The 14,442-nt window shown below is 36.9% G+C and overlaps 1 protein-coding gene across 2 annotated transcripts in view; it reads right to left on the reverse strand.

Moving 5' to 3' along the window:
* Nucleotides 1–14,442, reverse strand: part of TLL1 (tolloid like 1) — a 136,599-nt gene that overhangs the window by 24,201 nt on the left and 97,956 nt on the right. For both annotated transcript variants that reach the window (XM_085319822.1, XM_085319824.1), the window contains 5 exons: nt 13,778–13,894; nt 12,555–12,700; nt 5,980–6,175; nt 4,383–4,508; nt 1,284–1,444 (listed from right to left, as the gene is read on the reverse strand). In XM_085319822.1, the coding sequence (XP_085175948.1) occupies nt 1,284–1,444; nt 4,383–4,508; nt 5,980–6,175; nt 12,555–12,700; nt 13,778–13,894 (746 nt within the window). The remainder of the gene's footprint in view (nt 1–1,283; nt 1,445–4,382; nt 4,509–5,979; nt 6,176–12,554; nt 12,701–13,777; nt 13,895–14,442) is intronic.

The following is a 14,442-nucleotide window of genomic DNA, read 5'->3' on the forward strand; positions in this document are numbered from 1 at the left end:
GAAAATAAGATTTTTTTCTTTCTTTTTTTTTTAAATCTGCTGAAGTTGTCTTGAACGACCTTATAAAACTGATTTAACCTCCTTATATTTCAGGTGCCTACTTGCAAATCTGGTTCACATTCTAAGAAAGTGCAATTTTATAACTTGGTCTAATGGTAATTCAGTTTCAATTCTRTGGGATTTTTAATATTTTATTTCTTAATATCTGTGAAAGATTTTGCAATCCTCAAAAGGAATTTAACAGGACATGAATGTAATGTTGAATGTAATGTATTATAAATCATTACAAGCAACTCGGTAGTATGACACTTCTGCGCCTAGGAGGCAGAATAGAGGCTGCAAAGTTTACAGCAAAATACGTAYTTTACCGATATGCACACAAGAAGCACTGTAATCCCCACAGCCTTCAGAGGGAACTGCCCTTACCACCTTGCAGGGTTCTGCCCAGAGGTGGGCAACCCCTCCATGGGGCTGACTGCCCCCAGCCATGAGGTCCTGATTGCCCAGGTCTAAGCCTGGTTGGCCTGACACAGTGGGAACTGGCTCCGGCGTGAGTTACGGACTCTCAGTTTCTGCTGAAGAGCTGCAGAGAAAGTCTGGGCCCCGTGGTGAGAGCCAGCGTGTAACCTGCTCCTCACAGAGACTTTGACAGAGGCACTGCTGGCATCAAGCATTCTGTGCTATGTAATAGTTTTTAAACATGCATATGATATATCCACTGAGACCCAGTCCAAATGGATTCATTTTCAGAAAAATGCCATTTTTCATATACACTGATGTCATTCCACTGTGCGTTATTTATGGTACTGCTCTAAGTGTGTCCTCTCCTTTTTAAATATTCACCCTTCAAATACTTGTAAATTATTTAAATGCTCCTTTACTCCACCACTAACCAAATCTTTTATGTATTCTTTGTAGTCATCATTTTTAATATGATTTGGTTCTTCCAGATTTCCTTCTCTTGAATTCTTTCCAGTAGGTCTCAACCATTTGTTCTGTTTTACTTTGTTGATAAAAAAAAGTCAGCTAAGACTCAGCAAAGAATATTTCTTTTAAATTTCTTGTAATACATTTAGATGATATGTATAAAAGAGAGCTATTCACTCCAYGTTTATTTTGAAAGAATCCAGAAACAGTCCTAAAATGAAAACAAGAATTTCTATGGAAATTGTCAGTAAGTGAACATATAGCAAGGGTTTTATACGACAACATCTGTTTTTGAACACTCGTGGAACTGTTTAGTGTAAAACAGATCATACAGCTCTTTGTCCATGGTTACTTACTTCATTCCCTTCTAACTCAAAAAACTCAAACTTCATCGAAATTCGGTATTGCGTCGGGGCAACCACCTGCCACACACAGTTTTTATTTGGAGGATATTCTTTGGGCCACCCTGGTGTGGTTATAGTCCCATTTAGCTTTGTCAAAAGTCCTCCACAAGCAGCTGTAAAATTAAAAGGGAGAGCATCATTTCTGYAGACTGTATTTTACTATAAACAGAGGCAGAGATTTACTTCCCTCATTACTTATATTGCTGTAATACCCAGACAGACTAATCAGAATCTTGCTTTATCACACTTGGTGCAAACAAAAAGAAAGAGACAGCCCCTATCTCAAACAGCTTGCAGGTTTGTGGGCAGAGATAAGTTTCAGGATTGCATAAGACGTTATCATATCCATTCTTTTCCCTTCTTTCCAGAGACTCTGGTTATTCTCCAGCAACCTTTCCCATGCAAGTCATCTGACCTCACTGCCTGCCCAGGGACCTTGACCTGTCCATGTTCTGGCAGACAGCCTACTTAAGATGCACTTCTCATCTCCCCAGCTTCTCTTCTTGGATATTCATCCAGAATCAGCTCTACCTGTCTCAGCTCATGTTGTTACATATGCCTCCCAATAACTACTAGATAGGGTCATTTCTCTGGGATAGTTGCCACTTATTATTCAGCCACAATTACTTTTGCTGAAATGTTTAAATAATAGAGGAAACATTCAGCATAAATTTGGAAATAATAGTYGTTGCCATACAACAGAACAATAGTGTGCTTTGTGTGTGAATGCATTTCAGATAGCAAAAGATTAATGTTTATCTTTTGCACCTGTGGAAAAAAAGCCCTTCTTTTTGCACAGAGGGTAGGGGATGAGGAAGTAATGAGATTTGCAGGGATGCTCAGTTATTCTCCATTCATACCATTACGGTACTGTGACAGCAGTGGAAATCTTCCACAAATCTCTTTCTGAGATGATGATCTTYGGAAGCAGAGCCACTTCCTTCTTCCAAAGGCTACGTATTAAAGCTGAATGCTTACTTGAACATACTGAAAAYTGGCTATTTCCACCTAGCTGGCAGTCTCGTATGCCACACTTACACAAACATACATGGGAGAACTCACCAGTTCCTGTACCAGGGCACACTTGGCCCACTCAGACATGTCAGCCTTCCTTCTGGTGCCCTGCTTTCCATGCAGATTACGTAAACATAATCCAACTGGGATCGCATCTTAGTGTTTCAAAAGAGCCACATGTCTTGAGATCACGCTCAGATGACACAGGTTGGTCCCCAAACGGTTTAACATGAATAAAGACTASAGCTGGCTACTGGTTTTCAGTTTGCTTTTCAACATTACTCCATTTTTCCTTTAGCTCATGTTGGGAAACACAGTAGCACTGAAAAATTCTTAAGGCCTTTTGCTCTACTATGCTGCAGTAAGGGAAATTTGGGTCAGACCAGCATGAAGGAGGAACAGAAATTTCCAGTTCATGCCAACACTGCAATGAACTATAGAGCAGAGTTTTCGAGTTGGAGGCTTCCACTCTGGCACCATATGTGAAATAAAATAGCCAAGCCACTTCCTTCATTGTGCAGTCTGTGACAACACAGTAATTTTAATTCATGAATCTAAGTTAACATCTACATATAGTGCTACATCATGTGGAACAAACGCACTTTTAGGGRCAGTTCAGAATTTTTGCTCCATGTCACACTGCACAAGTAGACCTGCCCTTAAAATGACTCCTCCCTTTGCCAGAGCTACTTTTCTGTTTGAGTATTGGGAAAGCATGCCTTGCCTATTTTGGGGAGGCAGAGGGAAGAGTTTTCTGAAAGACTTCTGATCTTCCCTAATACTCTGACTCATATCATCAGGCAGACTAAACCAAATTCCTTAGTCTTGGGCTGATGATCAAAGGATCTACCTCTGCTCAATGGCCCCTATCAAATTTGCCTCGTTTTCTGCATATTGCCCTCTATGTAGGCGTCTAACATGACAGATTTATTGGAATACACTGTTTTTTTCAATATGCTTGCCATTAAATTTGAGGTGGGGGGTGGAGACAAAGCTCTTGATGACAGCTGCAGTCTATCACACCAAAAGTTTCAGACCATCACTTAGCCTCCCCAAAAAGCAATCAAACTAAAAAAAAATGCCAACCCTACAAAGAAACTAACCAAAAATTTCAACAATTGTGACAAACCATGACTGAAAAAACAGGGATTTGGGAAAAAAATAAAATAGAAAAATAAAGACTTGTGAATAACATCTAAAKAATATCAAGCTACAAAATGCTATAATACAGAGCACTTCACTTTTCAACCTCCATTTGCTACTGAAGCACAGCCAGATGAACAGCAGTAATCTGTGCTACTCCCAAACTTACTGATGTTTAAGAAATAAAATCAAACTATCATTACTATGTAATGATCAAGAGCTTTTGCTTCTTTCCTTTGATATCAAACMTCTATAGCACACAAAAGCTTATCTCTGTCTAATCCTATGTTTGCTCAGGCTTTCATTTGTGAGGATTTTATTTCTCTAAACTACTATTCAAATAAACTTTGCTCACCCTAAAATTTAGAATTTGTTTCCCACAAGAAGTACACAATCTGACTGGGACTGGGGACGATTTTTCTGATTTTTGAGTTAGAATAAAGGAATCTGTTTTTCAGACCAGCAGGCTCCCCTGTCACCACACTATGGTCAGAAGTAATCAGATGGATAATTAAATATTCTAATTATGAAATAGTGGCACCCTGCTATGCTGATAATTCTCTCCTTACATATGGAGTGAGACTGCACTTTAATGAGGATGAATAATGTAATAAGTGGTCTGTGAAAATATGAAGTAACAAAGTCTTGCTTTGCACCATTTCCAATTAACTAACAAATTTTGAGAAGTTAAATCAGTGATAAACACTAAATGAAGATAACTCTTGTGGATAGACAGTACTCCAGTATCACTACTTAAAAGGGAACATCTCTTTTCCAAACTGGGTTCCATAAGTCTCATATTATTAGTATTCAGCATATGAAAGGTGTCTGGTTTCATTCAAGCAATAACACACTACAAGCTGTAATATTTTGTAAATTGGCAATGTACTATACCTTCACAACTCTTTTTGTCAGGACCAAGTTCATAGCCAGGATCACAGGCGCACTGGTAACTGCCCAGAGTATTTACACAACGCTGCTCACAACCACCATTGTCAGGTTTGGCACATTCATCTTCCTCTGCCAAGACAGGGAAGAATGCAAAATGTGTTAAATAATTACCTTCCCCAGCCGTAATTGCTGAACCAATGTTAAGCCAGCAAGCTGTATGCATGCCATTATAAGGTGCACCGCGTAACAAACTGTGGCTGCTGACTAGAGTATTTTCAAATGCTAAGGAGATCTGCAATGGAGAAAATAAAACTTATGTTCTTTTTTACAACAAAACCTACTGACAGCTGCAGACCTAATTTATAAGCACTTTGTGGCCAACATACAATAATTTAGGCAGCAGCAATCTAAGGGTTCTGTGGAGTACTGAAAGAAAGATTGAAAATCCACAGCAGGGTCACTTGAAGGGCACTTCATCTCCCACAGAATCAATTCGTGCACTACCCTGAATTCATACTCAAAAACGGATTAACAGAATCCTCAAATCCCAGGTTTTCATTCTACTGATATTAAAGTGAACAAAATGCATCAGGGATGGGGGAGGGAAGGGAATAATTTATCTCCACTAGCTATAAAGTATGCCTATGAGATTCATTGTTGAAATATTCCTAAGATGTTAAAATTTGTTTCCTTGCACCAGGATCAGTAATTTATTAAGAATAAAACAGCTCTCCCACTATTACATGTACAGCCCTCAAGGTTTTAATTTGGCTACAGCAAGAACTGATGATTAGGGTGAGAAAATCCCTAACAGTTAGGGTGAGGTAACCCTTAGCCTGTGGCTCTGTAAGGGATTCTGGTGATGACTTGCATCTCAAGGGCAACACAAGGGCCACAGCTCTGCTACTGSTTGTGACCGTGCAGCTGGCAGGACAGGTAGGAATTAAAAACTTCCCATGGAACAACTGCTGCAGATGTGGTTGCAGATAACATGACACACACCCTTGCAGTCTATTTCCTCCCTGGAATAAGCAGAGTCTGGAGGAAGATTGTGGTGTGGTGCTACTGGTCACTGTATGATTTCTCAGATGTAATTTTTGATGTTTTTGTTTGTTTTTTAATCTTGCTTATGGAAAATAAATGGACAATGAACTTCATTCAGTAGAGTGATTAGRAAAACACAACCAATTTTCCATGTAAGCAGAAAGAAAAGATCTTAATAGCAAAGATCTGGCTGTCTCTATTGTGATCATACTATTTCATGTTATGTTTCACAACATAATAAACCCAGAAATTATATTTTGTTAAAGATGATTCAAAACTAAACTGATTATTTGAATCTGAAGAGAGTAGGAAAATACATTAAATATGATCCTTCATTGAATGTCCATTTTCTGGACATATTCACAAGGAGGTTGAAATACCTCCAAATCCTTTTGATTTGGTAARATTGCATGCACAGGTTAAAATATATTGAAAGCAGTACAGAACTGATTTTAGTAAGAAGAGAATATAAAAAATATTTTTAATCTATCATTGTTCTTCAACTACAAAACCAAATAAGCAATTCACAACTCCCCAAATATGCTTTACCATTTACCTTTAAAAAAGTTAGCAGCAAACCCTGCTTTGTTAACTGTTCCATCAGAAACAAACTTCATCCACAGGGTATTAGAGGTAGATCTAATGTCTTCTGGCTTGTCATAGCCACAAAAGTGACCAATTAAAGGACTGTTTTCATTCATTCCATCTCGGATTTCCAAGTAGTCATAYGCACAGTTGTCATGTCGTTCAATCTGTAAATAATAATAATAATAATAAGATAATAATAATAATAAAATTTTGTGTGTTCTGTTTAGGCTTGACCATTAACTTCAAGTATTAATCTGCTGATGAAGTTCTCATCTCTGGTTAGTGTTGGTAAACCTGTAGGGTAAAAAAAAATAAGATGCATTGCTGGACTTTTTTTTAACTACACTTGTATWTTTTAAAAAAGAAGAAAAATTTTCTGAGATGTTTATGCAGGATACAGTCTAATTGGAAGAAATTAACTACAAGTACAAGCTCACCTCTAAGCTTCCTACTATCCTAATTCCTGCTCTGAATTCAAGTAAAGCCCTTTTTTCCCCTCATGTATATCCTAGCATGCAAGATTAGTAATTCACCAACAAATCAGGTCAGAAATATTAAWCTGTTTTGAAATTATTAAAGGGCTTCATTTTGATTGAATGAAAAATATTTTTGGATAGTATTAGCTTGTATTGTTTCATATGATTAATTCTAATTATTTTATTTTTTCCTTTTATCTTCAATAAGGGGGGAAATTTTGCATTTATCTTGATAAATGACCCACTAACRCTGCAAGGTAACTGTAAATACTAGTAGTGCATTAAGAATTTGGGCATCTGAAGAGTTAGAGAGGCAGAAATGATCCAAACCTACTTCTAAAATTATCATCTGTTAAGCAGTAACCAGAGGATGAAAAACATTATCATTGTTTTTCCTCAGCTGATGGGTCTGGTTTCTGTTCCGTGATTCCTGATTTCAGGTGTCATCTTCTAACCTTCCGGGTCAGCAAGCAAATCTTTGCATATTGTCAGAAAAACCTACCGAAGGCAGAACACCTAAAAATGTGCATTTCATTTAAACTTCCTGCTAGATGACATCCAAGCACAGACTAGCACAGGAGTGCGTATGTGTACATTTCTAATTGTGCAGCATATCTTATRCTCTCTTCCTAACAGCATGCGGAGAGTCAGTCAGAGCAGGAACTGCACCAGAGGAGACGGCAGCAGCAGCCTGAGTATGATCCTATCCAGAGCCCAGATAATTATGCCGGTCTTTATGGAGACAGAGTCTTTCCCAACAGAATTAAAAATCTTTTGATTGATGTCATTTTACCACAGAATTACTTCACATCCTTAAGTAATAGCATCTTAGCTACAAAATAATCAACTAATCCCAAGCATTCAAAATAAATTGGATAGGAAAACTAGTTTTGAGCAAGTGGCTGAATCAAGGAGTAGGTTTGATTTTCTGAGGGGGGAGGGGCTGGAGAAGGTGGTTCAAATTCAACACAGTACATGCAAATTCTGCTAAAATTTAAGTCAAAACCAGACCAACCCCCCCCCCCCAAATTCACCTCTTATTCTTGGACAGAACTTCTCATTCAGAAACTGAACAGTTAGTGCAACAGGCAGCTGAGAGTGTGCCCTGATGGTGTATTATGACCAACACTAAGCTCAGTAACCACTACACACTAAGAAGCTTTCATTTAGCACATTAGGATTTCTGCTTCATTTATGTAAGAGGGAAAACTTGGGGGAAGGGCTGTTTGATTTTGTTTCATTTTAATGAATTCATTTTAATTTTCATCAAAATATGGCACTTGCACACAAAATTCTCTCCAACTTTCTGATTCTTCAAGCACTTAAATATGCAATTTTCTCACATTCACTTCTCTGGCACAATCCATATTGCCATTTTCAGTAATACCTCAGCTATTTGCTCATGCATAGCACTGGTCCAGAGCTAGGGAGGTGAGTAAGGCCATGAAGTCAGGGGATGCAAGCTATTACTGACCTTCAGCAGCAGCTGCATGTTTGCAGCTACTGAGATCAGCCATGTATCTACCTGAGCACTGATAATCTTTGACACMCTAACACTGATACCAGATTTTCATTAACCTAAAAAGTAAAGTTTAAGTACATCACATCACATTCCAACTTGAAACAAATAAAACCCACTTGTTATCTCAGTAAAAATAATACTCCACTCAGACACAGAAACAAGTGAGCTGGTCCAAAGCCCACTGACAGCAATGAAGGAATTGTGTATTTTCCCAGCATAAGTTTGGGAAACTTCGCAACTCAAAATTTCTAATTTAACAGTTGTTTYTGACATGCTTCTCATCTTCTATAGCAGAGTGTGGAAACTATTACTTTTTAGATGCCAAGTGCACCTCTAAGTAACATGTATCCAACTCCCATTGAAGTGAAATTCTAGTTTCTTTTCCAAGAATCATCTTTTATTTCTGGAAAGATGACAAATACAAAACTATTTTAGATAATGGTAAGTTGCTAAACTTTCAAAGACTATAAAAATTAACCAATTTATAAAGTGCTATTGATTTCCAGTAAAACAATTCAAAGAGGTGACCATTTCACCATCGTATGTACTACTACTCCAAGTGATGCCACCATCATCAACATTTTATATTGAGAGATTACACCTACATATAAAAAACTAAGATACAAATAGAGTGTTTTTTGAGAAATTGAACTAGTGTTAAGGCCTTTGGTAATCAACAAATAACAACGAATTTAAAATGTGTTTTGTTCACCTGAATCTCAGGTTTTAGGGTTTTATGTCATCTGGGAACATAGTCATATAAGGATCTATTACACTTGCAGTAACTCTCTTATTCTTCCAATTACAAAGAGAGAAAATTTCCTCAGCTAAATGAAAGAACTTCCCACGGATTTTAGTGGTGGCTGGATCGATCTCATAAGCCTTATTTATTGGAGCATTATAACATTAAACCAGTGAAGTTTTATGTGGATAATATGGAAATTTGTTAGCAGATGCAAAAATGTATAGACAAACAGGTTTTACAGAAAAATACAGCACTAACTAAAATGATCTGAAGGCTTAGAAGAAACAATGTTTGAACTGTATGGGAAAACTGAGTTGAAAAGATGACAGCAAAATTCTTCAAGACAAGTACATAAGCACAAGGGAAAAAAAAAAAAGAAAAAAGAAATCCACAACCTCTCATGGTGAAATAGAAAACCAGAGAAAATGGCTGCACGTCTCTAAAATACTTAAAATTTGGTAGGATATAAAGTTTTACATCTCTGACTACACATATATACTGTTCCACATCACCTGCAATCAAACTTGACAAGAACCACACAGAGTGAGCACATGAAATTGTTCTAAAATCTCCAAGTGTGCTTCCGGAGATCGAAAAGGTCTCCTGAAGGTGGGGCAAGCACGCAAAGATGCACAGCTGAAACATTTATACATATGTTTACCTGGAATAAATAAAAAAGGAGGGAGCCCTCTCCTCCAAGACTCTGAAACACTGAGTCAAGTCTATGCTCAACTAGATTCATTCTGATGTGGGAGAAGTAGTGCAACTGCACTGTTTACTAGGCAATTATTTAGTGGATATGATATCCATACTCACTTAACCCAAGCAACCTTCTCAACATTCATTTTCACAAAAAAGTGAAAATTCTTTGCACACAGTTCCAGGTATGAAAATTAAAAAATAGATAATATAGATACCTTAGACTAAAATATACCTGGTTAAAAATTCCAGACTATCTTTAGTACTGCTCCTCAACAGAAAAGTGGTGGGTGTGGGGGGGGGCGGGGGAGTGTGCATGTGTGTACGTACACACTCACACATCTATCAGGAGAAGAGGGTTTCAGGAGCAAATTCAGGAGCCGTAACATTTCAGAAGAAAGCTTCAAGTGAATTTTTGCCATTGTTGATTTCTTTGTTGATACAGTCAAACCCCAGTTTGGTTTACAGACTAGTTAGAAAAGGGGGRAAGTGTTCCTAATGGAATCTTTAATACCAGTCCTTCAGAAGATCAGCTAAATCCTATTCCCTGACTTATGTAAAAAATAATTTAAATGAACATAATCTGCACTGAGATTAACAGGGCTACTCAAATGAGGAAGATTAATACAGCTTGGCTCTATATGCCCTCTGGATTGTCTACATATCCTCYGGACTGGCTGGTGAGACTGGCTGCTGATAGAAACTTTTTAAATAAATAAATAAGCAGAGAGACCAATAGTCTTTTTTTAAAGAATTATACACTAACAACAATAAATCTAAAAGATGGAGTTTCCAGTCCAAACATCTTTTCTGCTGTCATCTAAATACTGTAAAGTGTAGCTTCCGATCAAGCAGACAAGTTAGAAAGGGCAGTCTTACACTCAGTGGAAAATGCATTGCCCACAGCAGGCAAAACAAGATGACTCACTGATACAGTTTGAAATTCTCAGCTTTTCTGGTGCTTTCATTTCAGAGTGGAGGTTATTTATACAGTTATTTTTTCTAGCATTACATATGGATAATGAGAATTCCTCATACTTAAATGTACCTTTCAAAGGCCAGAGAAGTAATTTTCTCACAAACACACTGCAATAAGTCTTTGGCTTGACATTTACAATTTTTGATCTAAGCTGGCATGAAGAACTGTGATTTTTAAACAAGTTTTTGTTTTGCTGGGCARTGCACCAACGATTCAGTCCAGAAAGGGACTTAGTACCAAAACACAGAGCACTGCAACACCTACATTGAGCCACTTGGATCTGAAATGGAAATCGAACCCTATTGTAAATGTCTAGGCAGGGCACTTCAGAGCAGTTTCCAAAACAACTCTCATTCTCGGTAGGGAGCCATGGGGACTGGCCAAAAAGAAACACTGAAAAGAGATATCTGAGAAGCCTTGTGCCGTTCTGGGGCACTTCATCTGATGCTCAAGGGCAGTACTCTTGCCACCACTCAGACTCTCCCTGGAAAAGTCTTTGCCTTTCAAGTTCCTACCATTAGAGACTTTTTTCCCCTTCAAAACACATCTAGCAGAGATGCTAACTCTCAGTTCTTTTTACCTGAGACTAGCACTCAACTGTATTCCAGTTCAATTTCCTCTTGCTTCTTGGGAGATGTCAGTCCACACATTTTGCCTCTAGAGAGTGCCCTAATACTAAACTAGGGAAGAACTGAAATACAAAATTTCTTCTCATTGCAGCCTTAACTGTCAACCTACCAATTCATGCTCTCACTTCCTGGTCCACTGCCTGTAACTCTTTTCTATTGGTGAGGCATGAAAGTATCCAAACTTGCAAAGAGCATATATGATTTTGCGATTAGAGAAAAGTCCCAAAATGTAAGAAACAGTGCCAAGGTGAAACAGAACTTGGGTCTGTTCAAGAGATAACAGACTATGCATGTAGATCAACACCGAGCATTTGCTTGGAAGATACCTACTATGTCAAGTCTCTTTTGCAGGGAAAATATGCAGAAGCATAACACTATTTCTAGGGACAGCACTGAAGAATTCGRAGCAACAATGGCGGATTAGAAAAGCTCCATATCTAGGCAGTAAGTTATATAAACTGAGGAAAAACATTGCCTATTTTCAACACTCCTTGWAAAGAGATATTAACATCCTATTTTAAGTAACCTTGAGCCAACATAAGCAAAAAGACTCTGAGTTGAGAAAGTACATTTTATCTGGTCTAGGGTGGACATTAATTCAGGATACAAGAAAGTTAAATTTAAGTAGAATCTGCAAAATTATAAAAAAAAGTTTTCACTGTTTATATTCATAACTGCTAATAAAGCCCTAAATATTTGTTATCTCATGCTCAGAACTTTCTGTCGTATGGAAGTGTGCCATACACCTGAAGTCTGTCCATAAGACTAAAATTACAGGTTGAAAATCATATATTTATGACAGCTATGATTAGCAYATAAGTGTACCATAAAACTGGAAAATTTATATAAAATATGTACACACTGTTCCTCATCTCATTACTACTGGGACATACTCAAGACAAACTCTAGGTATATTACTAAATTTATACAGGAACAAGTCAGTGTATACTGTATGTATTAAAAAGATATATGAAATATTATTTTCCTTGTTACAGACTAGTTTACCATTCTTTAGCAATGTTTACACAGATATATGCTAGAGAGACTTAAATAAGACTCACCATAGTTTTCTTTCCCTCTTTAAATATAGGTTTGTAAACTGAATTTAAATAGCCTTTTTTTTCCCTTGTAACAGAAGCCAAAAAACAGTGGTTTCTTTCTGGATAGATTTTGTCTTTTAGCACTAAAGTACAACAACCCTATTATTTAACAGAGTACTAAAGCAGCTTTACTGAACTAGGTTATGTATTTGTTTAACAGCAAGTATAGTCAGTACTTTAAACTTTCCAATTCAAATAACACAGATAAAAACCTTTAATCTTCTTGAAAATTTCTGCAAAAAGAAAGGTCTCACATCGAGAAAAAATCAATTCTGGAGGTTATTTTCATACAGAATTCTTAAATTCTACCATAGGTTTAATGAGGATTCCATTCAATGTCACTAAATGTGACATCCGCTAGATGGTTTTCTAGGATCAGTTAAAAAGCTTTACCTCAAACGCTTGAAAGGTTAATCCTACATTGTAGTTTTCTGACACCGTTATTTTCCACACACATTCCTTCATTGGTCTGTAGTCATCAGGATAATTGGGAGATTGGATCTGGCCTTCGTTTTTGTGGATTTCACCCCCACAGATAGCTGATAAAAGCATAAAATTCCAAGTATACTGTCAACAATGACATTTTCCATCCCCATGCCCAAACAGGCATTTTTACACCCCTTAAAAAAAAAATCAAACAAAAAGACACAAACACAATGAGGAGTTTATTTTGGAAAAGATTTGAAGTCTATCAAGGACAAAATATTTCAATCAAAGTCTGTTTAAACCACTACATATTTTTCACTTTACAAACATAATTCATCCTTCCTAATAGCGCTAAATTTTTTTWAAAAAGTAGTTCAGGAAGACTGCTATTACCAGCAGCACCATTGATAATCTGGATCTATACGTTTTTCAGAATATATTTAAAAGGTCAAAACAATTAGATTTTTTGTTCACCTTTGAAATATACCTAGTATACATTCCTAATTAAAATCTACTAACCTTTATAAAGAGACAATTGAGAGAGAAAGTTCATCTTTTATAATCTATACACAAATTTTTGACCTACAGGTTATCAGTTCAAGCTTACACTGAATTTGAAGAAATAGCCAATGTAAATAAATATTTTCATGAGGACTAATAAAAGTAAATGTATGTTCATGTGATCAGAACAAATCATGTAAATACTTTTGAGTATCAGTTAAATCATACAGTTTATTACCACAGATTCAATCTTTAAGAAGGTTATATTTTAAACAGGTAAATGCTGACTTACTAACGTACTCAGTCTGTAGGAGGATCTCTGTTAGGTAATCCTCGAGCATACAGAAAACTCAAATCAGATTTTGTAAAGAATAACTAGAAAGTACTTGAGAATTACTTCCCCACCCRGAGGGGAAAAAGAAAAATCACATTTAGGTTAATCAAACAACAAGCAARAAATGCTTATGAACATCATTAATGGGGTCCTTGGAAAAGAGACAACCTGAAGTCTGACCACAAAGAGCAGCAAAATGTTTTATCTAGTAAGTTTATGCCTCCAACTGTCTCTTTTAGTAATAAAATATCAATTTTGCATTAAGTTATTTCTGAATTATTTTAAAAATCCTAAAGGCATCTGGTTAACAGTTTGTCCCAGAATTAAGTCATTTCTAATATTTTAAGCGACTTACCTTCATATAYTGCTGCAAAACCTTTCCCAACCCAATTGCTGCTGCTGCGGAACTCAATCCACATTCTACTGTCCGTAGACGCGAGGACTTCTGGCAGTTTGTCACCACAAAACCTGCCTAAAAACATGCAACCAGTAACTGCATTTTCTGTCGCCTCTGAAGCCAAATGCTGCAAACATTTATATATATATGTTTAGCATTATAAACAGGAGTATCATAACCAACTCAGTGGAACTATTCACACACAGCTAAGTACATGTGTTTCTGCAGATCAGGACCTACATACACAAAGATTTTATTATAAAGCTTTCATTAATTCTTTTCACTGCTCTCAGGCTCAAGAGTCCAAGTAGAAAAACTTAGCAGAATCAGGGAGAAAACAGATTGTTGTGGATTGCTTCTATACATACATATCCAGGCATTTTAAAGGGGTAAAGTTAGCGCTAATCTTAAGGGAAAGTAATCTAGGTCACAATAACACTGCTCAACACCATCATGTCTCTTTAAACACCAAAGAGATTTAAAAACTAACATCCAAATAACCCTAGACTACATAATCTTCTTAAATTCATCCTAGGTGGATGAAATTTATGTTTGTCTAGGCAGTAGAGGGGGAAAAGGAGAAAAGGGTAGTTACTGTCCGGCCTTTTTTTTTTTTTTTTTTT

Source organism: Rhea americana, unplaced genomic scaffold (assembly GCF_003343005.1).
Source record: "Rhea americana isolate MKP2758 unplaced genomic scaffold, rheAme1 scaffold_60, whole genome shotgun sequence".
Classification (NCBI taxonomy): Eukaryota; Metazoa; Chordata; class Aves; order Rheiformes; family Rheidae; genus Rhea; species Rhea americana.